The 24,641-nt window shown below is 49.3% G+C and overlaps 1 protein-coding gene across 1 annotated transcript in view; it reads right to left on the reverse strand.

Annotated features, from left to right (window-relative positions):
* LOC144138115 (polycystin-1-like) overlaps positions 1–24,641 on the reverse strand; it is a 113,762-nt gene that overhangs the window by 13,594 nt on the left and 75,527 nt on the right. Inside the window, exons 24-35 of the mRNA XM_077670222.1 lie at positions 20,878–21,000; positions 17,435–17,543; positions 16,207–16,280; positions 12,564–12,694; positions 11,458–11,584; positions 7,485–7,664; positions 5,266–5,485; positions 4,377–4,612; positions 3,306–3,530; positions 1,964–2,065; positions 1,751–1,866; positions 100–265 (exon numbers count right to left, since the gene is read on the reverse strand). Of these exons, the coding sequence (XP_077526348.1) occupies positions 100–265; positions 1,751–1,866; positions 1,964–2,065; positions 3,306–3,530; positions 4,377–4,612; positions 5,266–5,485; positions 7,485–7,664; positions 11,458–11,584; positions 12,564–12,694; positions 16,207–16,280; positions 17,435–17,543; positions 20,878–21,000 (1,809 nt within the window). The remainder of the gene's footprint in view (positions 1–99; positions 266–1,750; positions 1,867–1,963; positions 2,066–3,305; positions 3,531–4,376; positions 4,613–5,265; positions 5,486–7,484; positions 7,665–11,457; positions 11,585–12,563; positions 12,695–16,206; positions 16,281–17,434; positions 17,544–20,877; positions 21,001–24,641) is intronic.

The following is a 24,641-nucleotide window of genomic DNA, read 5'->3' on the forward strand; positions in this document are numbered from 1 at the left end:
CACAAAAGAGGTCCCCGGCGCACCGCCTTGTTTAATGAAACAGGCAATGTGTACTGTAAAGGTTGTTGAATAGGCGAGTGTATGAGCGAGTACACGTACGAGTCCGTCTTCCTTTTCGACGGCGAACCAGCGGTTGGCGATGAAGTCGTACCGGGCGTTGGTCTGCACGTCCCGGACCGATATGAATCGGAGGTACCAGGAACGCATGGATCCCTTGCCGGTGTTATCGTGCCAGATCCGCATGTAGTTCAGTCGGCCCAGGGAGCTGCACGCAGAAGGTCGAGAAATATCCCGTTTGGTTGACAAATTTAATTCAAGAATTTAATTCACTCCATCTAACCTCACCCCCTGCCCCTCACACCACCCTTGCACTCCGTCAACCCTCCTCACCACTTTTTTTCCTCCCTCCCTCCTTACCACTGGCTTACTGTTTTCTTTAGCCGATGCTCTACACAAGCGACACCGATGCCGCTGCCATTAGGCGAGGCAACCCATCTACTACTGCAAGAGTATAATTGTTTCACGGCAAGACCTTACGTGGATGTCACGTGTTTGTACTAAGTGTCTTAATCAGGGAATTTTTTTCTGTTTTTTTTTATTTAAATTACTTTAGTTATCACCTAGAATTTGTTGTCCTCCTCACGCAGTGCACTTTCTGTAGAAGGCACCGATGTTTAGCTCAAGCTCCTCTTCCGCTGGTTGGCGACAACACTGAAGAAACCAAGCGGTCCCGCGGTTTTTGTCGTCGTTTTCGGCTCTGTTTATATGACTTTCGTGCCAAATTTGTTCCGCAGAGACTAGCGCTCTTCCCTTAAATCCACCATTCTTCAGTTCGAACATTAAAATAAACAACATTCCGTGACGCAATTCTAGCATGTTATGTTACTAATATACAGTCGACTTTCGATAATTCGAAGTCGCCTAATTAAAATTTTCGGTTAATTAGAAGCGACGTGCTGGGCCCGGAAGTTTTATATGCAATCCAATGGAGGAAATCGTTCGATAACTCGAAGCTGAGATCAATTACATCGGTTAATTGGAAGTCATTTCGAATAAGAAGCATCGGGGTGCCATCCTTTCTGGATAAAATTAAAAATTTTCGAGAGCAAAAGCAGCGCAGTGTTCTCCACTGACGTCGGCGCCATTGAAACTGAGGCGGCGCGCAGTTAATAAAGCGGCAGTTAATAAAGCAGTTAATAAAGCCTCGCGCCAGCGTGTGCGTCTCTCATCTGAGGTTATCAACCTTTTTTCGTTGCTGCACACAGCGTTGTGTGAGCAGTCTGTAGGTGGGTGCTTCAGGCTTCGATTTTAGGGATAAGTTTCGACTATCATGGCAACCCGAGTCGTACGCTCGACTTGAAAACGAAAGTCCAGATTATGAATGGAATCAAGAAGGGGGACGTGTTGCGGACTAATAACAAGCTTTATTTATTTGGAAGTTCGGTTAATTCGAAGTGTTTTGCGGTCCCCGCAGACTTCGTATTAACGGGAGTCGACTGTGCAGGAAACTTCCGTTATAAAAGAACTCCCGATATAGGAAACTGACTTCGTTATAAGGGATATTTCATTAAAAGAGGGGATGCTTTGCTCCCTGTGCACTGGAGTGGCGAACACGAAACAAGCGGAATAAAGCGAAGTTTTGAATAAAGCGATTGAGTTACAACTAGGGTTTGCTGTAGTTCTCGGTCTATGTCCTGGTGTACCAAGTTGTCACTGTGCCAGAACCGATTTAGGACTGTTCCGCATTTACCGGGGGACTGTCATGACGAACGTGTCAATGGCGCCTTTCCGGAATATCTTCCGCTTCTGGTCGCCGAAAGTGCGCACCTCAGTCTCATCATCGTCCCCAGAGACGATGAAGAACACCTAGAAGGAAAATAAATATGTACCACAGAATGCTATGAGGTCCACAAGGTGAATTTAGATTTGCAGAGCTTTGAGGAATGTTGTTACTGTCCCTTACATTGGAGTCTGTTGCTGCACTTTTCTTGTCGCCAGTGAAGACCACAATTTCGTAGATGTACTTGTCCTTGGGGTCATTGTCTTGAAGTGGCGCTGCTCCAAGCTGTTGTCCGGCGGGCATATGAGAAAAATAATTCGTATATTAAGACAAGTTAACGCTAAGGCGAACGTATCGTAAATACATGAAGCAAGAACTGAAGGAGAAAAGGCAGCAAGATGAAACGCAGCGTTCCTAAGCCTACACGTCCAACAAGACTACGTGGACTAGTTAATGTTATTTTGCTACCGCAACTGCATTTAATTAAGCAGCAATCACACATTCAACTTCAATCCAAAAGGTTATGTGAAATACGTGGCGTCATCTAAAAGTGTTTTGTTCGTTTTGAATTTGAATTACGTTCCGCTTTTGAATTTGAATTATGTTCAGCTTCAGTTTCAGCTTTTCTTTCTTTTTCGGCTTTCCTGTTTTCCTTCTCATTTTATTTTTTAGAGGTCAACAAGCCTTCCGTCCCCCGGTATGACATACTGCGTACGCCACTCGAAGCAACCTTTGGTCAACGAAAAGCTCACGCAAACCGTCGTTAACACTATTGCTTTGATTCACTGGCGAGGCGCGCATGCAGGCAACTGTGTGAGTGCGCCGTCACTCGTTACGTCGGGCTCAGCGGGATGGCGGTACCTGTCCGTGCTAAGCACATGACTGTGTTGCACGTTATAAACTCTACCTCACCGAACGCTAACTAATGCCTCGAGTCCCTCTCTCCCGCTGCTACCCGCCACCACGTTACCATGTCCCGTTCGCACAGAACTGCCCCTATTGCACGGCTCCTGCCGAAGATTCGGACACTGAACATTTGCTGTGGACGTTCCCTTCATTGAAAGCGGCGATAACACAGTACCTCCGAGGCACATGCCTCCACCCTGGCAGACCACCTGACCTTCATCGGTGGATTTGGGGACCCCATCATCGCTCCCTCCTTGCGTTTCTTCGCGAAACGGGAGTTTATCTATACCTGTGACAGTATTTATGCCAACGGGCATACTATCGCAATAAAAAAAAAAGAGTCCAATGTGAGTGCGATTAATAACATCTCTGTTGACGCCACTGTTGAGAATCGGGTTGAAACGGAGCAGACGAAGCACGCCGGTGTTTTTTTTCTTCAGCGTGCGGGCGCAGTGGCCCAAGCCGCGCCATGTCCGTGGCGCATCGGCCATACTTGTGGCCGGTTCCAGTGTTGCCAACCGAAGAAATTGGCAGCTAAACTTTTCAACGAATGCCACCTATAGGGCCACCCGACAGAAGGACGGACGGCGAAGAGGCACGCGTCGCGCTCAGCGCTGACCTTCTCGAGGTCCTTCTTGTCCTCGTTGCGGGCCCAGATGAGGAGGACGATGTAGGCGAGCATGGTGACCACGACGGTCATGTAGATGGTCACGTTGTCGGCGAAGCCCGCGTTGGCGAACACGTACGAGAAGTCGATCGTGTTGGGCATCACGAAGAAGCCGCTCCCGAACGACGTCAGGTGGTTGCACTTGCACTTGGTCAGCGCGTAGTTGGCGTTCGACACCTGCGTGATGCCAAGGGACGCATCGGGTCACGTGTGTCGCCGCCTTCTTTTCTTCTTGTTGTTAATGTGAATAACGAAACAATTAAACGTTAGTTCCGCTTTTAAAGCAACCAGTTGGAACGTATAATACGATGACACGCAAAGGGTGCATCCATACACACAATTGGTGAACACGATTGCCCCTCTGAAGGAGACCTGTCCTCATTTCACCTTATGACAACAGCTCATGAGGACAGATGTCACGGTTCCGGTCCTCGAGAATGACAGTGGTGTTTCAGTCTTGTGTATACTGCCACCATAGTCCCTGCTAAGGACACAGATAATATACCGTCCCTATTTCAGCGTATGGCACACGACAGCACCACATGAGGTTAGGCGTCATAATACCGCTCCTAAAGAATGACAGTGGTGCATCAGTGTTGTGTATACTGTCCACTTTACCACCTATTCTTCTTCTCTGTATGCAAGGGAATCATGGTCTCAGTCGTTGCAGTGGTTACTGAGGAGCAGACCATGATTATGGTGATGATACCTCTACCGTGCGAATTGACATTATTTTATTCGGCTTGGGAACGAGCACATACTAGTAGTGCATGATAAGAATATCACCATTAGCCGAGCCAGCCCTTGCTGTAGATCGTCATATCGTTTACGAGAGAGGCTTTACTTGCGAATTACCGAATGCCACTCGCTCATTGTGATCCGCAAAACTCGCAAATTTAACCGTTGAGGCCAGTATCAACACAGCGCCTTTTTATGCTGGTTGCATTGTCACAGGGCGCTTTTCCCTCGCAGTGCTCCTCCCAATGCAGCAGTGAGAACAGGCAGGTGCGATGGCGTGCTTACGAAGCAGCCGTCGGCCGACCAGCGCTTGGTGTTTGAGTTGAAGAAGTAGCAGCCCGAGGTGTAGATGCGCACGGAGTAGTTTGCGCTGAACTCCCGGCTGACGTCGGCCAGGGTGAGGTTGACCGGGTCGTCCATGCTGAACTCGGGCACGCTGCCGTTGGGCTGCACCAGGCCCAGGTAGAAGAAGCCCGTGCGGTTGGCGATCAGCGCGTTGTCCAGGAAGATGTCGTACGTGCCTGCGTCGGTCGGAGACAATTCAGAAGGTCGCTAATCTCCTTCTCTATATCATTACGATGGGAACATCGCAGCGAACCAAAGAAATGTGGGCGAAGGTGACCCTTTCTCCTTTCAAACTCGAAATTAATAAAAAAAAAACATTTATGCCTATGGCAACATTCACTATCTGTATGGAGCGTAGTGGTACCATTTTAAGTGCTAAGCTGAGGACATAGAGAAATTTGACTATCAAATTCGCGGGAAAACCTCTCAAAGCACACGATACCGGCACTTCATTGGGCCATTTCTTCTATATGGCTAAGTGCCAAGAAAATGCACGCGAGCGTGATAGCGGATAAATAAATGCAATATCATTTAAGCGGGATCCATACGTTATTGCACCCAAAAAAGTTGTTCGGGAACATAGCCATCGTCCTAAGAACGACCGTGCAGTTTGAGCACCACTCGGTAGCCGGGCCGGGAAAACCTGAAATCGCCAAGCATAACCAAGCTGCTTACTACCCGCGAAAAGCTGAGTGGGAGATCCCAGACATTACGTTTTGAAAGCGGCTGACGTCGGTAAAGCCAGTACGGAGTTGTACGCAATTAACTTTGCCCTTTCTCGCGTTGGCGAAGGTTTTCCTAAGTTAGATAAGGCGGAGGCAGTGTTGACCGTTGGTGCTCCGTATGGTGGACAGGTTGACCATGAGGTCGTAGGCGTTGAGCTGCGGCTTGACCCGGTGCCGTATGTAGACGAGGAACTGGGCGCTGCCGTCGTGAGGCGTGATCTCGATGTTGACGGCCGAGTCCGGCTTGGGCACCACGAACTGGTGGTACACCATCTCCTCGTTCCACTTCACCTTGGGCGCGAACGCCGTCGGCTCCGGAAGGCCCTGCGCGTGCAGCAAGCAACCAGGCACCCAATTTGTCTAAACGCTGCTGGCACAAATGCTTAGACTAGATTGGTAATTTTTGTGTGAACGTTTATTACCATTTATGTCACACAAAGCTTACAAACAATGGTTGGCTCCATAGCCGAAGGCAGAGTCCAATGAGAAAATAATGTACAGGCACGGTAAATATCGGTTACAGGTAGTGCATAATAATCACTAACGTAATAAGCACGTTTACAGAGCAGATAAGTCTTTTTCCCTCCTTGTGGAATCGGGTCACATATACAAAACAAAAAAAAACTGCATGTGCACACAATCAAACAATTCTAACTGTATACTCTGCGGGGCACAGCCACAAATATAAGAGGAGAAATACAACAGACACGTTATCCGTCAATGGGTTTATTAAGACAAAAAAGGCTAGGTTCACAATCTTTGCAAGTGTATAATTGTCGAAAAAAATAAATAAGCGTTTACCGCACACACAAAATAAAGGACGGTTACAGTGGGCTCAACATTGTTTCTTTGGTATTACTGCGGTACAATACGATCTTTTCAATAAGGTGGACGAACTATTGCAATTTTTTAACAGCGGAGCTGCTGTACAAGCCGTAAGTTCAAAAAAAAAAATTACCAAGAAAATTCTCAGCGCTCGTGAGCGGATGCCTCGCGCCGACTGCCGAGCGTTCTAGAAACGCGCAGTGGCCTTACAAAAAAGAAACAAAAACAAACTGGCAAAACGAGGAGCGAGAAAATGCCGAGCTCTCGTGAACGTGTGCCTCACGGCGGTCGCCGTGTCCCTGCTGGTGCAGTGGCTTTAACAAACAAACAAACAAACAAACAAACAAACAAACAAACAAACAAACAAACAAACAAACAAACAAACAAACAAAACAAACAAACAAACAAACAAACAAACAAACAAACAAACAAACAAGCAAGCAATCAAACAAACAAACAAACAAACAAGCAAACAAGCAAACAAGCAAATAAACAAGCAAGCAAGCAAGCAAGCAAGCCAACAAACAAGCAAGCAAGCCAACAAACAAGCAAGCCAACAAACAAGCAAGCAAGCCAACAAACAAACAAGCAAGCAATCAAACAAACAAACAAACAAACAAACAAACAAACAAACAAACAAACAAACAAACAAACAAACAAACAAACAAACAAACAAGCAAGCAAACAAACAAACAAACAAACAAACAAACAAACAAACAAACAAACAAACAAACAAACAAACAAAAAACAAACAAGCAAACAAACAAACAAACAAACAAACAAACAAACAAAAACTCCAGCGCTCTCTTCAGGCGCTACCGCACATGTAATGCTTGGCATGAGGAACCCGACGATATCAATGCATGCGACCATGACTCCAGTGCAAAGCAGCGACGGAACATGCAAATAAACAATTTCAAACTTGTACAAATGCGTGGTGATGTGTCCTTCAGTGCTCACGTATAAAGAAATCCAGCAGCTTCTCTGCGGTTCAAGCCTTGCGCGACTTAGAGCAAGCTTCGCCAGTTGAGCTGGTGGAAGTCTACAATGCTGAGGAAGACTTTTCATCCACCACTCGCCACGAAGTAGACGACGACCTCTTGGATGCATCTGACGAATACTAGCATTACAACTATGCAAATAAACAATGATACTGAAACTTAACTATGTGTCCGGCAATGCTGCCCTACAACAGCTTCGCCATTTAACTCTTGCGCATGAGTGTAAGCTTCCCTGAATTTTTTGTGGAACTCTGCTTTATTAACTAGCGAGCATATTTCGAGGGTGAGTGCTCGCTGTGTCGAGGGCTCGCTGTGTCGAGGGCTCGCTGTGTCGAGGGCTCGCTGTTTCGAGGGCTCGCTGTTTCGAGGGTGAGTTCTCCGCTTAGAATTATCCCGACCGCTTTGTTCATGCTGTAATGATATGCCTGCTATATAGGAAAAAGTCGAGAACCGGACTAGAACAGGCATCGTGTGCGTGCACGTGTGCGTCCACATACCGTTCCGTTGTCCTTTGCGGCCTTGCGGGGCACGATGATCTCGAAGTAGTCGGTGGTGTTGGTGACGTCGACGCGGTACAGGTTCTCGTCGAGCACGACGAGCTGCAGCGTCTGCGTGTCCTCCGAGAGCACGTCCACGCTGCCGCCGAACGACTGCAGTATCGACGGCCACGACACGGCCTGCGCCATTGTTGATACAATTGTGCGCGCAGCTGTTAACGCTTACCTTACGGCTACGTAGTGCCCGATACAGGGCACAGTAACGTCGAGTAAGCTACAAGACAAAAAAAAGTAACACTTCAAGCGCCGTGTGCGACAGAAGTCAAGGTTGTAGAGGATTACAGGATTAGCAGTAACCAACTTGCAGAATAAGACGTACAGAGGAATATATGTAGAAGGAGAAGGCATTTGTTAACTGCTTTCTTTTAAATTTCCGGCTAGATTTTCTGGCTCAGTATTGAGTACAGATGGGAACCTTAACACAAATAGTATTTTTTGAGCAGTTAATTTATATCTGGCTGTTCTGTAGTCTGCAGACGCAGCAATTAGTGCGTTGGGTGACGATATCTGCGTTTCGCAACTGCAGCATTTCAGTTGAGAGCGTGGCTCGTTATTTCGTCTCGTTGTCCTAAGCCCCCGGCGCTTTCTGAACTACACAACAAGACATTGTGAGGGCTTTCAGGCGGTGACGGACTCGCTGAGGGCACGGCACAGGATTAGGAGGCACGAAAACGTAACTGGAAGAAAGACTACAGGGGAAGCTGCTGCTGCTGGCATGTGCTGCATATCTCTGGAAACAGACTTCCCATTGCTCGTTTACTTCCTTAATTAAGTTGGCGTGCCTTATTTCGGTCCGTCTTTTTAGGGGCGAAGTCCCTTAGGATCTGGGGCTGTTGGCATGTCCTGTCGTCGTCGTCGTAATCGTCGTTTCATGTAGTCATGCTACTAAAACACCGGGAAACTCGTTTACGCCTCGCGCTAGAACGTAACGCGTACTAAAAAACACCGGGACACTCGTTTGCACCTTGCTTTGGAGCGCTTCGTAACGCGTACTAAAATTAGGAGTGGCTTAGCTCGGCTATGCCAGGATATACGCCGCGTGAACTAAGGTTCCGCTGGTTATTCTTGGCTTTCCTGGCTGTAGGATTAGCTTGATTATCATGCTTACGGCTGCTTCAATGATACACACAGGGTATACCCATTATGTGACACATGTATACTTATCAAGCGGCTCCGGCGCAGCGTCACCAATCGCTCCAGAGCTACGCTGGTTCCACAGGCGGCGGCGCAAGAGAGAGAGAGAAAATGACATTTATTGAAAATTTCCGGCGGGGAGGCGGGTCAGGCCACGCAGGTCTTCGCCACCCCCTGTCTATGTACTAAGCAGACCCCGAAGCTATGCCTGGGCACCGGTTCAGGCTACTCGGCGAGTCCCCTCCCGAAGGAGGGTCTCCTTTTCGCCTTTGCCGGGCCAGAGCAGCCTCGAGCCGCTGGACTGCCAGCAGTTGCCGCTCGTATTCGGGCGAGCTCACGAGTCCTATAATGTCCGGTGGTAGCTCTTTTGGGCTCCCCACTGCACTGTGTCTTTCACATCCCCACATGATGTGGGCCAGGTCTGCAGTCACAAACGCGCACACACTGCACACTGCACTTTCGTAAGTTCCAGGGCACACGTGGCGCGCGAGCGCTAGAGTCAGCACGGATCCAGTCTGTAGTTGACGGAGGAGGACAGCTTCGCCCCTCTTGAGCCTCGGGTGAGGTGGGGGCAGGGCGCGTCTTCCCGCACGATGCCAGTGAAGGATGTCCCCGTAGTTGGTCAGGGGCTCCATGATCTCCGCCGCAGACGATGGGCAGGGGGGCACCGCACGGTGCGCGAGCTCGCGTGCGATGGCGTCCGCCTCCTCGTTGCGGTTGACGGTGCCACCCGCAATGCCCCCCACGTGTGCGGGGAACCAGCGGATGTGCGTTGTAGTCTCCTTGCGCTCGGGGAGCAGGCTCGCTGCAGTCCCGCACACGGCGTTCCTGGCGTAGCTTGCTACTGCGGTCCAGTCGCTGAGCACTGTGGTGATTGTGGGGCTGCTCGCTAGCGCTAGGGCTATGGCAGCCTCCTCTGCCTGCGCGGCCGTTCGGGCGTTGATGCTGCAGGCGTTCATTCGTTCCCCGGTGGTGGCTCGTACGACCACCACCACATATGTGTTGGGGCGGTCGCGGTGCTTGGCTGCATCCACGCATACTGCCCCCTCGTCACTGTTGTGTGCCTCGGCGAGCGCTCGCGCGGGCTCGCGCCGCTCTCCTCTCCGCGTTCCTGTCCGGGTGGACGTTCCGCGGCAAGGGGAGCACCTTTATCTTGCGAATGATGTCGTCCTCTATGGGAACGATCCTATCTTGATGTTGGTCAACTTGAGGTGGGTTGAGGCCCCACCTCTGGAGGATGGCCCTGCCGGTCTTGGTGGAACCGAGGAGTTCGAGCTGGGAGACCCGCTGGGCTTCACTCACCTCGTCCAGGGTGTTGTGTACCCCCAGTTCGGCAAGGGCCTGGTTACTCGTGCTGTTGAGCAACCCCAGTGCTGCCTTGTAGGATTTGCGGATGGCCGCATTGATCCTATCCTTCTCCTGTTGTTTCCAGTAGTGGAACGCACCAACGTATGTAACGTGGCTCATGACAAATGATTGCAAGAGGCGCAGCAGGTTAGCTTCTCGCATTCCCTGTCTGCGCGTAGATATTCGTTTGATGAGACGCGTTGCGATCCCCATCTTGGTGACCATGCGGTCGATTGCGGTTGTATTGCTACGGCTGGCTTCGATGTGCATGCCGAGCACTCTGATGCTTTTCACGTGGGGTATGACTGTGCCGTCCCCCGTGCGCAGCGTGATCTTTTTGGCGTCCTCCTCTGCTCGCTTGCGGAGGCGCCCGGGCGGTAGTAGTATCAGCAACTCCGATTTCTGCGGAGAGCATCGTAGTCCCGTGTCTTTCAGGCAGTCTTCGATGTTGTCGATTGCCTCTTGTAGTGTGGATTCAATGTGGCCGTCACTACCCCCGGGGACCCAGAGGGTAATGTCGTCCGCATAGATGGTGTACTTGACTTGAGGGAGCTGGTTCAGGCGTTCGGCGACTCCAATCATCACCAGGTTGAAGAGAAATGGCGAGATGACTGCGCCTTGCGGAGCGCCAATGCTGCCCAGCTTCCGCTCTTCCATTTGTAGGTTTCCAATCTGTAGCATCACCGTGCGGTGTGACAGAAAGTCCCTGATGTAGTTGTAGGTCCAGTTGTAGTTGTAGTTGTAGTTGTAGTTGTAGTTGTAGTTGTAGTTGTAGACGCCAGGCAGCGAGCAACGTTCTGTGCGCCGTGTGACGTCACTGCTCCAAGCAGTTTCGCGTGGCTCCTGGAGAGCCGTGCTGTGCATACGCGGCTCTCCAGGAGCCACGCGAAACTGCTGAACCTTGGCCAGTGTAGCTCATGCTACGAAACTCCGGGACGCTCGTTTACTCCTCGCGTTAGAGAGCTTGGTGCTTCAAACACGCGAGAATTTTACCGAAAAGCTGTATACCTCTACCCTCCAAACGGTATCATATCTCTATTGGAAAAAACGCCAAGGTGCCAAGAATACACTTATACACTGCATGCTTCGCCCCTTCCCAGGTTTCACGTTAGTGGAGATGGCCCCCGGACGTTTTTTTTTTTTTTGCTTTTTGCCTTCTGGTGGAGATAACGCCTCGAGCTATACTGTCCGCAAATCTTTACTGGAACACAAATGGAACAGTAAATAGATCCTCAGACATCGTTTCTCCCCCTTTATGGAGTTCTAGATAAGCCAGATAAACATAGGGAAAACGAAAGGAAAGTTCCACATAAGACACATTCGAAAGTCTGGGTCCCCTTATTGACCTTTCGTTCTCTTATACAAATATCGCCCTTTGAACTGGATCTTGCATGGAGCCGGATAAAAGATGGTTGATGTATGGCGTGCATACCATGACGCCAAGGGTCTCATTCCCGGCGCAGGTCGGTCGGCTTGCCAGGACGTCACAGACTCCGGGAAAGACGTACACCGCGTCGCCGTGCTGGATGGCACGGCCACTCAGGGCACCGCCGCTGAACCTGCAAACATGGCGCGTCGTTTGCGTGTTAGACGCCAAACTGATGCAGTCATCTAATTCCGTGATAAAAAAAAATATTTTCAAAAATGCCCGAATGACGCTAACGGACAAGGAAGTGTCTTTGTCGAAACAGCTGTGTCAAGATATCAGCGGTCTGGATACGGAATTACGCAACAAGTTTGCGATACAGCTTTCAGCATTGCCTGCAGAGGACAAAGAAAAATGAAACAAGCAATTTATTCCAATGGTGGCATTTATGTGCGCGTCCAAATCGGGTAGCAAGGAGAGTTATGTACACAATCGGTTGACGTAGTGCATACAACCTCAGAACCCGTCAGGTGTATAATCGCTACATTTAACGGTGTCTGCGTGCCCGTATGTCGACTGCCTTCCAGTACTGCAGTGGTGTTAAAAGGTATGACTCGGTGTTACTCACGCAGTAAGCACTGAAATCTTTAGTGCTATTTATATGCGCATGCTGCGGGCTTCTGTAAAACTACTCGTAACTTTGCTGCTAGGGATCGGGTTAGGCTATGTCCAGAGTACCGACGTAACAGCCACATCATGTGCTATGGACGTAGAGAAATGGCGTTTCACGCAGTTCGGTCGGCTGAGCCGTGAAATGACGTCATTATTTAAAGATATTACGACAGTTGCGACAACACTCTGAACCCGGCCTTAGCCCCCCTTTCGGCACAAAAAAAGCATGCTCTTTTTCGCATATTTAAGGACTGTAGAACTCTTCAGTTTCTTTGTCCTGGGAGCAGCTGTTTTATTCATGGGCGACGCCAGCACCGATTTTTATGGCGCAATCGCCAGGATGATTTACTGCGCATGCGCGGCACAGTTCAGAACATCCCGAATTTTTATCAAGTCTTAAATGAGGAAGAGGTGTGTACGAGTAAAGTTACCACGCGCAGATGTGACTGATACGTGTCGGTGAGAACTGAATCGTGCGCAAGAGAGGCACGCGCACTCACATTGATATGGTGAGGCCGAGGCCGCTGGGCGCGCGGAACTCGAGGGGCTTTTCGCCCACGATGATGTTCCGCAGGATGGCCAGCACGAGCTCGATGGTCAGATCCACCATGGTGGTGATTTGCCTCTCGGCCTGCGGGGACAGGAGAAGCGGACCAAGGTCAAGCCGACGCGTTGGCAGCAGCGTCAAGCTGGAGACACATGTGCGAACACCGCGGGGCACACTAGCATCAATAAATAAAGGCTTTTAGAGTATCGACAGTCTGCTCTCATTGTTATGTGCCGCCGGGATTTTCATTGGTCGGTCGGCATCACGTGATATTTGTTTACATATGGGCGTAGCCATTTTGTTTCTGGGCGCCTCTCCTCTCCTCTCTCTCTCTCTCTCTCTCTGCTGCGCGGACGCTATACGCCTCGAGCGCGGCCTGTAGGGGCGCCACTGAAATCCCCCTAGCGGCCCGTTTCGAAAGCAGGCGCGGGAGTCCGCGCCCCGCTCCTCAGTGCCGCCGCTGCTTTTGCGGCACGTTCACGACTGAGATTTACCGTTTGTGGGCGTTTGAAATTCATGTTTGTGTGGAGTAGTCACTCTGTTCGCAAATGGGGTGTGTTTACGAGAGTGTAAATGTTTCCGACGTGATCTTAGTGTGGTATTTTTGGTCTGTATAAGCGCCAGGTGTGTGTCGCAGGCCAGCGTCGCGGAACCGGCGTATGATGGAGCCGATTGTAGTTACACTGACCTGAATTTACTAGCCGTGTCTCCGTAACCACCGGTTCCTCAGATGTTCATGCTACGGCTATACATTACGATTTAAATCGGTTTTGTGTGCTTACATAATCAGCGGAGCACTCATACATGACAGCACACCAGTTACGTTTGCCAATATTATACCTCAGATATTGATCACCGCCATTTACAAGCCAGTCTGTGTTATTTTCGGGAATATTCAACAAAAGTAAGATAGGCAATGCATAATTATACTCGGGGATCAGCACACGACAGAGTCGTCTTGTCGTGAGGTGCGCGCCCGCAGACCTTCATTTGCTACATACATCCTCTGCGAGCAGCGCGGAGACGGGCTTACAATATAATCCGCGTCCGCGACTAAATGCTTCTTCGAAATATCGTCGTATGGCACAGGGAGCCTGCAGAATAAACCAGAAACTGAAATCAGAGGGCCTTATCACATACCACACTCTTCCAACGACACATTTAATCGCTTGTTGAACAGCCTAACCTTGTATTCTTCCAAAAATGCGTCCGCCGTACGATCAGCTCTTCGTTTAAGTAGAAAAACAAAAGGAAAGTGAACGCGAGATTTATGTGTGTGATTACTAAAACGTTCATTGCTTGATTCCGCTCCGCATTTGTACACGGCGGCCTCCTCCCTGCCCCCCCCCCCCCCCCCCCCCCCCCAGAAATAGCAGTGCATTTCGCCTGTAGTTGGTCTAGTCAAACGTACCTTGCTTAAGTTTAGGCGAACGTCTTTAGCATGCCAGAAGCTGCACTGTTTTTTTTCATTTCCGTTAGAGCTATTATGTTTCTAAATTCCGCATTACACCGCATTTATTTTTATGTGGTTTCATTTCCTTGGTTCTTGCTATATGGCGTGTGTGGGCACATATTTAACGACGCACAGGCTTGGAATATACTCTACATTTTGGCATGTTTTATATTCTTATAAAAGGCATAAGTTATTTTCCGGGATTGGGTAATCAGATCCCCGAAACATATTTTTCTGCGGCGTAAATATGCTAAACAAAGCCGCATTCGTTGTCCACGCTGCAAAATAAGCCAACCTCTCATTGTGCCAGTATCAGGCCTAAACGAGGCGTCAGTAGAATTCATTTGTGCCTGATGTTTTGGAGGTGACATGGGTGATATGTTGCTGCCGTCGCCGACGCCCGGAAGAGCGGCGACGAAGCGCGCAGAACCGCGTCCCCGGGTAGCTCTTGCAGGCGATCGCGTACTCTACGAAGACGTAGCTGCTTTTTAAGTGACCTAAACGTACTCTTTGCCTATAGTCGTCACCATAGCAAGTTTTTTTAGTGCGCGGAAAGGCGAAAAGAAGCGAAATAGAACCAGAACACTGCACGGACCCCTATCAGTCACGCAGCGCAAATCCCGTCAACTCCGCGGAGAAGCGGCGGCAGGCGGCGCAGCGATCGCGAAGCTCGAGGCGTATAGCGGCCGGTCCCACTCTGCCCGTCACAACCAGCGGCGGTTTCGTTGGGAGAGATGGCAACACTGCAAGCCAGAAACAAAATGGCCCCCAGACGCTTCCGGGCGCACGAAGTGGCGGTACTCTTAAGCGTAGCTTATTTAGTGATGCTAGGGGACACATGTCCGTCCGAAAAATCCGTATTCCGACGCGGCGCGTCAAAATATCTAGCAGGTTGGATGTTGATGTGCACGGGAGAGGGCGACGCGGCGGGTCATCCGGCAGCCAAACCAATTGTCGGAGCGGAGACGCGTGCGCGGACGCGTGCTTTTCCGCCCATGTGTTCGAGCCGGTCCTGCTTCCGACGCTACTAACCGGCCTGGCGACCACTCCGCGCTGCCGTTTTGCAGAATTTGAGACACGTGCTACATGTGCACCTTCGGTCCAGCTTCGGGACGAAGGGACGCCCAAATGGGGACGTGCCTGCAACGTCATCGATGACGTTTCCGCACCCCGTGCTGCCACTGGCCGCGGCTATTAGCCAGATAATTGCCGACTCGGCAGTTGCGAGTGATGAGGGAATAAATATCTAACAGGTTCGACGCGCGCAAAGCGACTTATCCGGAAGTCTACCGGCAACCGGATCAGTTAACTCCCCAAGTGGAAGACGCGTGCGCAGACGCGTTTTTTTTTCTTTGCCGTGTTTCGCCCTTCAGAGCGTAATGTATCTGTTTTAATTGTAGCTGCCAGCGCTTTTGTGGCTGTGAGGTTATAAAGAAAAGTACATTTACAATACATGGGCGCAGGGTGTGTCAAGATGCACTCAGAAATGCCGCGATGAGCGTACAGCGTGAAGAAACTCCTTCACTGTACTCGTCTGTGTGCACGGCTCAATCAACTTTCCGGGATCTTACTGCTACGGTGTATGATTGACTGGATATGTGAGAGGCCCGCGTACGACAAAAGTGAAACAGGGCCACTACAATTAATCGGGTACGTCACGCGTAAAACGGTGACTTTGATATCAATATAACTTGCACCGCTCCTTCGCTAGTGCTAAGAGATCGTTGGACACTGGCTGTAGTGCCACAGCCATGTACTGGTTCTCCACAGCGGCCAAGCAATTTTTTTTCGGTTGGGCTTATCGCAACTTCCCGAGTTGCTTACAGGAAGTATGTAGTGCATTCCAACCGGGGGGGGGTTGGCTAACGTTCAGGGATATCCCAGATGGAAAGCGAATAAACAGGCCTGCATTATTAAGAAAAATTCCTATGAAAAGTGTCAAAATTTTTCGGTAAATCGTTAATTTCTTTGAGTAGAAGCAGAAAGTATCACAATTTGGGAAGGTCCAAAAGTCGCGTCTCAATGAATTACTAAAATTGAATACGCCGGACGCGTGGTGCTCTTTTATATAAATAGTACCGAGCCACATTATCACGCTTTATCTGCTATGCGCGTTGGTGACAGAGGAGCTAGGCATCCATACCTCCATTTTTTCCTTCAGGACGACTGCTCTGGCGAGAGCGACGTCCATCGGTATGGTCCCGTCGAAGAGGTTCTCTGCAAAGCAAGACAACAGCTGACACATCTGAGGCGCATGTGCGTTGTGTGCTGTTGAATCGTGACGTAGACGTGAGCCGTGAGGCAAGTGCTCTCTTCTAAGTACACAGCCTTTCTTGGACTAGGTCTGTCTGTCTGTCTGTCTGTCTGTCTGTCTGTCTGTCTGTCTGTCTGTCTGTCTGTCTGTCTGTCTGTCTGTCTGTCTGTCTGTCTGTCTGTCTGTCTGTCTTTGTCTGTCTGTCTGTCTGTCTGTCTGTCTGTCTGTCTGTCTGTCTGTCTTTGTCTGTCTGTCTGTCTGTCTGTCTGTCCATTGGTCGGTCGGTAGTTCAGTCGATCGGTTACCCACAAATTACTTGTGATCCTATCTGTTCGCAGGTTTGCCACCCGAAGCAGCAAGACAAGAAATTTCTGCAAACAGTTATTAGTACCCTCGGGCAGGTCACCCACAAACATTGACGTCATTTGCAGCAAAGTCAAGCATATATGCGGCCAATTTTTTTGTGTTGTTTTCAAGCTACTCGGTACGCTAAGATAAAAGTATTCTTTGGAGAAGGTGTAAAATTGCTGCTACTCCCGGGGGGCATTCACTCCCACTTTTGAGCAGCAAATTCAAATACATTTGAGTGAGTGAGTGAGTGAGTGAGTGAGTGAGTGAGTGAGTGAGTGAGTGAGTGAGTGAGTGAGTGAGTGAGTGAGTGAGTGAGTGAGTGAGTGAGTGAGTGAGCGAGCGAGCGAGTGAGCGAGTGAGCATATTCCAAAGTGCAGTGGAAGTTACACTCGCACGTTTATTTAACAAGCACATTATAAATGAAAAAGGATGTAACTGGCACCTCTGAATGGGCTCTATCTCCTGTATGGTGACCAAGCCCTGGCTACACAAGCAAGAACAGGCGCGTATTCGTGGGCGCAACCTAGGTTCAATTGCTCACAAAACGGTCAATATAATGATGCAGGCGCACTTCAAAAGAGGCCTCGCGAGCGTATAGAGACTTTGACGCAATGTATGGTGACCAAGCCCTGGCCACACAAGAACACGCGCGTATTCGTGGGCGCAACCTAGGTTCAATTGTCCGCAAAATGGTCAATATAATGATGCAGGTGCACTTCAAAAGAGGCCTCGCGAGCGTATAGAGACTTTGGGGCAATGTGTGTACCTTTCTCCGGCTCCCCTTCGAGCGCGATTTCCGTGTCGTACTCGATGTTGACCGCCTTCGCTCTGTCCGTGGGCATCACTACGCCCTCGATCAGTTGTTGAGTCATACGCTGCAAGGAAAACCATGGGCGCATTCGAATAACGCTGCTCATCTTTGGCGGAACGTACAACACAAATTAGCCTTCATAGTTATGTGTTTTAGGCGTACCTTAAAGGGACACTGAAGTGATATGTAAACATTGCGGGATTACTAGCGCAAATTGTAGTCCGGAGTCCCCAGGCCATGTTTCGACCACTCTAGACGCGTTTACGCGATTTTATTTAGTAGAAAAACTAATTCGAAAATGCTGTCCTCCTCTCTTTACGCTCGCCCATTTTCTGTGGCGTTTTCGTGTGACGTCAGGAGGGGATGAGTTGGCAAAATTGGCTGCGGCGCTACTGCACGGCTCCCCGGCCAACAGAGTCAGTCGGCACAGCGTTTCGTCCGCCGGCCGCCGGCGGGTCGTCGCAATCAAGGAGGTTAAAAAAAATTGCTTGATCGCAATTCGTTCGCTTAGTTGAAACGAAGCCAGGACACGTTTGTGAATGGAAGAATGTGCCTTTCTTTACTTGGTTTGTTTGTACACTGTATCTAGCTCCAAGTCAATCACACAAGCGCTGCTTCGCTGACTGGTACGCCAGTAGGAAAACATAAGGCCTCTTGAAGGCGGGAGAAGAGTCAGCGAAGTCAATATAGGTACTAAGGAAATAAAATCAACTGATATTTTAACCGTACAGCGTAAAACTGGGGCGCGGGAAGCACTTTTTTGCGCTGGGCGAACAAGCACAGCGGTCAGCAGCACGACTACGCATCTGCGAACGCTTTTCCGTCTACGAAATGCAATTGCTAGACTTGAGCTACTGTGGAAACTCGGGCGACGCTTACTGCACGAGCGCAGTACAACAAATAGTCACCTAAGCTGCTTGAAATGCCAAAACTAAATAAAAGTGTAAACCGGTTGTACAATATATACCCTATATTAGCGGGGCCATCGCATCCGGCTTTGTGGCTCAGTTGTCTGAGGTGCTAGGTATGTCACCGCAAGTGTTTTGCAAGTCACGAGTTCAAATCCCCGCGGGTACGTGCTTTTTTTTTTGTAAGTTAACTTTTTTGTTTGCCGCCGATGTTTTCTATATTGAGTTCACCTTTTTTTCGGCCGCAACGTTCATGGCTACACGAACTAGTTCACAAAACGCGCGCAGGCTGGCACTGCCGCGCTAGCGAGTTCTCGTTGGCGTGCTGCTGCCATAAGCACCGACTGCTTGCAGGCAGTGGGCACATGCCAGAATGAACAAACCCTTGGCCTGGTGCGAACACACTTTTTACGATTCAGGCATGAGGGAGGCAAGCTCCAAATATGGGGGAAAAGCGCACGACATTTGGGCGTCTGCGGGTATGCGGAGGGCGTTCATGCACTGCGTAGGTCTCGGCTAGTGAATGCTACGACTACAAGCCGTCCTGGGAGGCTTATATTGTGCATTTTACAGCCGAGAACATGGCAGAAGCGCGGTACGATGATTACTGAGATATTGAGAATGCCCATCCGACAACGCCATTGGTTATGTTTTACAGAACCGAAACCGAAACCGAAACCGAAACGTGTTTGATTGCTAACCTTGGGCATCGTCCAATCACGGCACCCCTCCTCTCAACGTCACAGCCTTAGTTGGTGCGGCCGCCGCAAACCGCGCATGGTAGTTTTTCTTCTTTCGCGCTTTGTAAAATAATTACCGATTTGTCAACCGGATAAACGATGAAAAGTGTGCTAATTTGAGCCAGTCTACGCAGTGCAAGCAAAAACGGGAGCTTGACAAATTCACTTCAGTGTCCCTTTAAGGCTTACCTGCTATAGGGTGCTACAACAGTAAATTAGCGCCTTTGTGCAATATTTATGTATATAACACAATTCCCTTCGCGCTACAATGTCACACAAAAGTCTTAATTTACGGTACCTTTTGTTCAGAAAAAAGCAGAGACCGCACTAGGAGACTGCTCTTTTAGCAATCGATTAAAACCCCATTTTTTCTGCAAAAATATTGTACCTGAAGAAGAAGAAGCAGTTTGAGCGTGTGCTAAAAAAAGATATGGCTCATTTTTATAGACAAAATATGCCACAAAGTGCTACCTTCGGGCATAGTTTGAGCGCAATGAGTTCAGCCGTTTTGGCAAACTTTATTGGTTAAAAAACTAATTTATTGTTTTAACACCTTGTACACCATTCCGTTTCTGTTCTTTTAGTTTTTTTATGTGCATTTATGTGCGCTGCAAAGGAAGTGGACTTTCAGGCTAACAAAACTGCGAACCTTTGATCATAAATACTGCTTCGAAATTACATTCCTCTCAAATCGCGATCAGCGTGAGATACAGATTCTACAGATGCTACAAGTTCTGCCGGTAAATTCCAACCATGCAAGTGGTTTCTTTTCTTCATTTCTTACGCTGAACTTGTTGATAGCGCAATCGTTCTGCAGAACTGACACGACGGACGCATTCATTAATTAGTTCGCAAGTAAGTCAATTAGCTTTGGTAGCTTGGACAGCGGGTTAATGTTTTGCTATTAAGCCGTTTGCTGAGCAAATAAATTGTTCAACTAGTTCGTCAGATTGTTATTGAATTGCTTTGAGCTTAGGTGGACCTCCCTAAGCAAGTGTTGCCAGAAAGTATTGGAACAAAAAAGCACACCAACTCGTACCCAAACAATAGAACCCGGTCTCACACTCGCACTGACCAATTTCAGGGCTATTAATACACTCGCAGTCGACTTATGCTCGAGTGAATGCGGCAATTAATCGGCCGTTTAGTGAAGTTTTGTTAAAGGAGTACTGACACGAAATTTCAAAGCTCAGATAACTACGTAAAAAGCTTCCTTTGCATCTAGAGATACCCCGTCGGAAGTTCAAACCATAACCGTTCGGTATAACATATTTTAAATGAATTTTAACCCTTGCGACACGAGAAAGCTCATCCGGGTCATCGAGCGCCCTCATGACGTCATCTGCACTTCGACCCAACCGGCCGACGTCAGGGTGACGTTTCGAGGCGACCGCGGCGCTGTTGGCGCGGGCTTTTCCGTCTTGTGCATCACGTCACAGTTTTTGGGACTGACGTCACGTGCGACTACGGCCGGTCGGGCCTGTCTGGCACGCGCGCGCGCGTGCCCTGATTGGAATTGGTTGGGGTGCGACGAGAACAGTGACGCGTCAAATGCGCCTTCCCGTCATGGCAGCGTCCTCGGTGTTCTCTTCACCGAAACTAGAGTGAACTAGAAACTGACGCGAATTATGCTGCTTTCGACTATCTAATGTGCTATTCCATGATTAGTGGGCTCGTGGGCACCTGTAGCCGCGAAACGACGTAACACAAAAATTTCGTGTCAGTACGTGTTCTGCGGGGGGGAACGTACCGCGACGATGCCTCCCATCGTGCCGACGGCGTACATGCAGAAGTCGAGAAGCTGCTGAGGGGCTTCGACTTTCAGGTTCGAGGCGAGGGACACCGTTTTCTGCAGGAGCTTAATGATCACCTCCTGCAGGAAACAACAAAAAAAGGCATTTTCAACCCCAAGTATAACAAACACTTTTTATATCCGACAAATGCGCCAAATGGCAGTATATCTGCGTAACATGCCGATACATGCATTATGCCCGCTGTCAGCCCTGGCTTGACTTGTGGACTGAAACACAAAGAAGTTTTCTCATCAGTGTCTTTCTTCCTGCAACGTGACAAAAACAGCAACGTTTTACTAAAATTGAAAAACAAAATATTACAAAAAAACTGTGGTTGATTCCTCTGTCTTCGGAATCGGTAAAACACGAAAGTCAAATGTGCAGCAAAATCTGCAGCGAAATGTGCATGATTTGTGGGCCGGCGACTGTCTTCTGGGTGTGCTTGGCGAGCGACGTCCTGCTGGCGGGTTGCTTCGGAAAAGGTGTACTGGCGTCATTTTCGTGAAGAATATGACGTCAGTGAAAATTTGGTGTATCCCGGCATAAAACACTTTCGTGTTAAAATATAAAACCCGAAAACGAACAACCCCAAGTATAACATACTCTTTAGTACTAAAGGTTGCTTCCCCGCAAGAAGACCCTGTGCGCTGGGGTGCACCCTTTACAGGCCGCTTGCTTCGTTGTACTGGCGTCTTTTCCGTGACGGATATGACGTCAGTGAAAATTTGGTGTATCCTGGCATAAAACACTTTCGTGTTAAAATGTGGTAATTGCGTACCAATGCATAAGATTTCTTTACAGCTACTCTGTTATGTGCCGAACCCTTTTAAGTCACATTTATTGCTGTGCACAAGTGCATTATGGGATACATTTTTACCCGGGACAGTGTAAGCAGTTTTATAACAATGTATGCACCTCTCCCACCCTATAAAACGATATACACGGGGTAACTGTAAAGCCAGCTTCACTGATATGCGCGGATGCATTACTAAGAATACATTTAGGAGCAATATAACCATTTGCATCAAGGTACCAAGGCCAATGTGTCCCTATAAAACGCCACGCACATAGTTTTTAAAGTTGGCTTCACTGCTACACGCAAGTGCATTGCAAGGGCATTCTGTCACGCGCTCCTAGTCTTGTTAAAGGCGAAAGCCTTAAGTGCCCCATTCTGCGAAACATCGACGTTGCTGTTGTTGCCTGGTACAGAAAAGGGACGCCGCTGTGAAACGTACATAAAAATTTTAGATTTCCTTTCATCTAACGAGAAAGGTGGTTAAATCGCATTGCGGGAAATTAATTACGTGGGCGTTTGAATTGATTTACTGAATTCGTTTCTTACAACTTTGTGTAGCTTAGTCCAAAATCCGAATAGGTCCGACCGTGTCGGAATGGCGCCATCGGAGAGCCGTCGGCTTCAAAACGCGAGGTTCGCAGGTTCAACCCCTACGGGCAGCGTTTTTTCTTGTTGGCTTTCCTGCAGTGCGTTCATCAGCATCATCGTCATCATCATAATCTCGTCATCATCATGTGCCATTTGTGGAAGCCCATTGTTAAAAAGCTACGTTTTAAAAACACATTTCAGTTCGTAGGGTATTTTACCCCGAATTTCCAGAGCAGGATCCGGGTGCGTTACCGCCGCGCTCCCTCAGTGGGTTGGCAGCGGTGAAAAAAAAAAAAAAGAATAAAGCCGTTCCACTCAACGTGAAAGCTGCTGGAAAAACAGAGCAGTGATTCACCGCAATGGGCTGCAGCGCCGTTATCCGTTCACTGCTACCACCCCTTATGGTGGTAGCAGTGAACGGATAACGGATAACAACAACATCCCTCTTCTGGTTCTTACCACTACCACAATCTTCTAGGTATCCCGGGGTAGTCGTTTTACACAAAGCAACGCAAAATGCACTCTTTCGGGTGGACATCATTCGTTATGGCAAAAAAAAAATGGTTGCGGCTCAACTCAGCTAACCCTGGATATGCAAAGCAAAAGCTTGGCATAGTCCGGTTGAGTCTTGGTTTCGCTTGGTTAACCTTTGACGTAGCTGTAATGCCGACCACGGCTCAAAGCCGTTCGGTCCCGTGCAACGTTCACAGAAAGAGGCCCGGCCTCGCTTTCATTCTCGGCTAACGCGGCATTCCTCTTTCACGGCGAACGTGGCGAAAGATGAGTCACATAGCCAGATACGACCCAGCGGGGCATGCGTGGGAGACTGCGCGTTTGATCGGATGCCGATCAGCTGAGCGGCCGCTCCCGTCGCGGCCGGTGCCGCTACGTGTTCAGAACAACTTAAAAAGGGGCCCTGTGCGCAGTGCCGACAGCGGGTCCGGCAAATTACGCGACACGCTTCGAGGGATGTGTCGCCAGGGGGGGTGTCCGGTCAAAAGGTTAACTTGCGCCTCCTCCGCGAAACCGCTAGACGAAAGTAGTAAAGCTTTGCTTTAAAAATCATGCGACAACTATCCATTGACAACGATCCATTGTTTAACGCAAAGCTTTCTATCTTTCGTATGAGGGATTCCTTGGTTGCCGCCTGAGCTTGGAGTTTGACTCGCGGACGGTTTGGACTGTGACTCGTTCAACTTTGACTTCGACCCTTCGCCATTTGATTTCGCGCGAAGACAGCTTCTCGTTCAACCACCATCGGCGTTAGCCGGAGGGGCGCATGATTTCTCTGTCTGATTTTGCGCGTCCATCCCAGTCCTCTCCCCATCAAAACTGCTTTGACCGTGCAGGATTGGCGCAATCGGATAGACGGGGGCTTCATAACGCGAGGTAGCCAGGTTCGATTCAGAAAACGGGAAACGTTTTTTTTCTTCACTTCACCATCATCATCGTCGTCAAAAGAACGTTGACTTTCCCGTAGTGCATTTTGTGGTGCGCAGGAACACCGTTAGTCAGTCCCGGAAATCTTCGCTTTGAAAAATTCAGAAGCACCCAAGTGGGAATTTCCGGACAGGTGCGAAAGCCGCTCTGCTGCGTACGTCGCCTTTAACGTCGCCTTCATTACTCTACACAAATGCATTGCTGGAAAGACATTCCTTCTTGGGCAATCTAAGATGCGTGGTATTCCTACGGCCTTCCTAACAACGAAGAGCAGCTGAAGATTCAATCTGCTGTAGATGTACGACAAGTTTGGCCAGTTGGTTTTTTGTTTCTCTTTCTGTTCTTGCTAATCTTGCGCTGTTCTATTAATGATGAAGCAATCTTCTGCCGCCTTGCATTGATTGATTGTAGGGTTTATTAACGCGCCGACGCAACGCAGGCGATGAGGCACGCCGTAGTGGAGGGCTCCGCATTAATGTTGACCACCTGGGGATTTTTAACGTGCGCCGAAATCTCGTGCACACGGATGTTTTTGCTTTTCGCCTCCATCAGAAAAGCGGGCGCCGCGGCCGGGAATCGAACCCGCGTCCTCGAGCTCAGCAGCACTACTGCCGCTTTGCAAGTAGCCGGGGTACATCCATGTAGTGCGGTCGCGTGCGGGCTCGTTCCCGAGGACGCAGCGGTTCTACGGCTTTCGGGTATTCTCGTCTGCGAGTCGACTAGACCGAGGACTGTTTCATGACCTGCGATCACTTCGACTGTGGTCCGGTGGGCGATTGATGTCATGATTGTCTTGTGCCATTTGCAGGATGTTCGATGAACTTTTCAGCTCCCCACTGGCCCTTGCTGTCCGTCAGATGACAAGACCTGCATTGGCTTTCCTATGGCTTAGATGTC

The sequence above is a fragment of the Haemaphysalis longicornis genome, unplaced genomic scaffold (genome assembly GCF_048455015.1).
Source record: "Haemaphysalis longicornis isolate Haplotype H1 unplaced genomic scaffold, Haemaphysalis longicornis Haplotype H1 scaffold_5, whole genome shotgun sequence".
NCBI lineage: Eukaryota > Metazoa > Arthropoda > Arachnida > Ixodida > Ixodidae > Haemaphysalis > Haemaphysalis longicornis.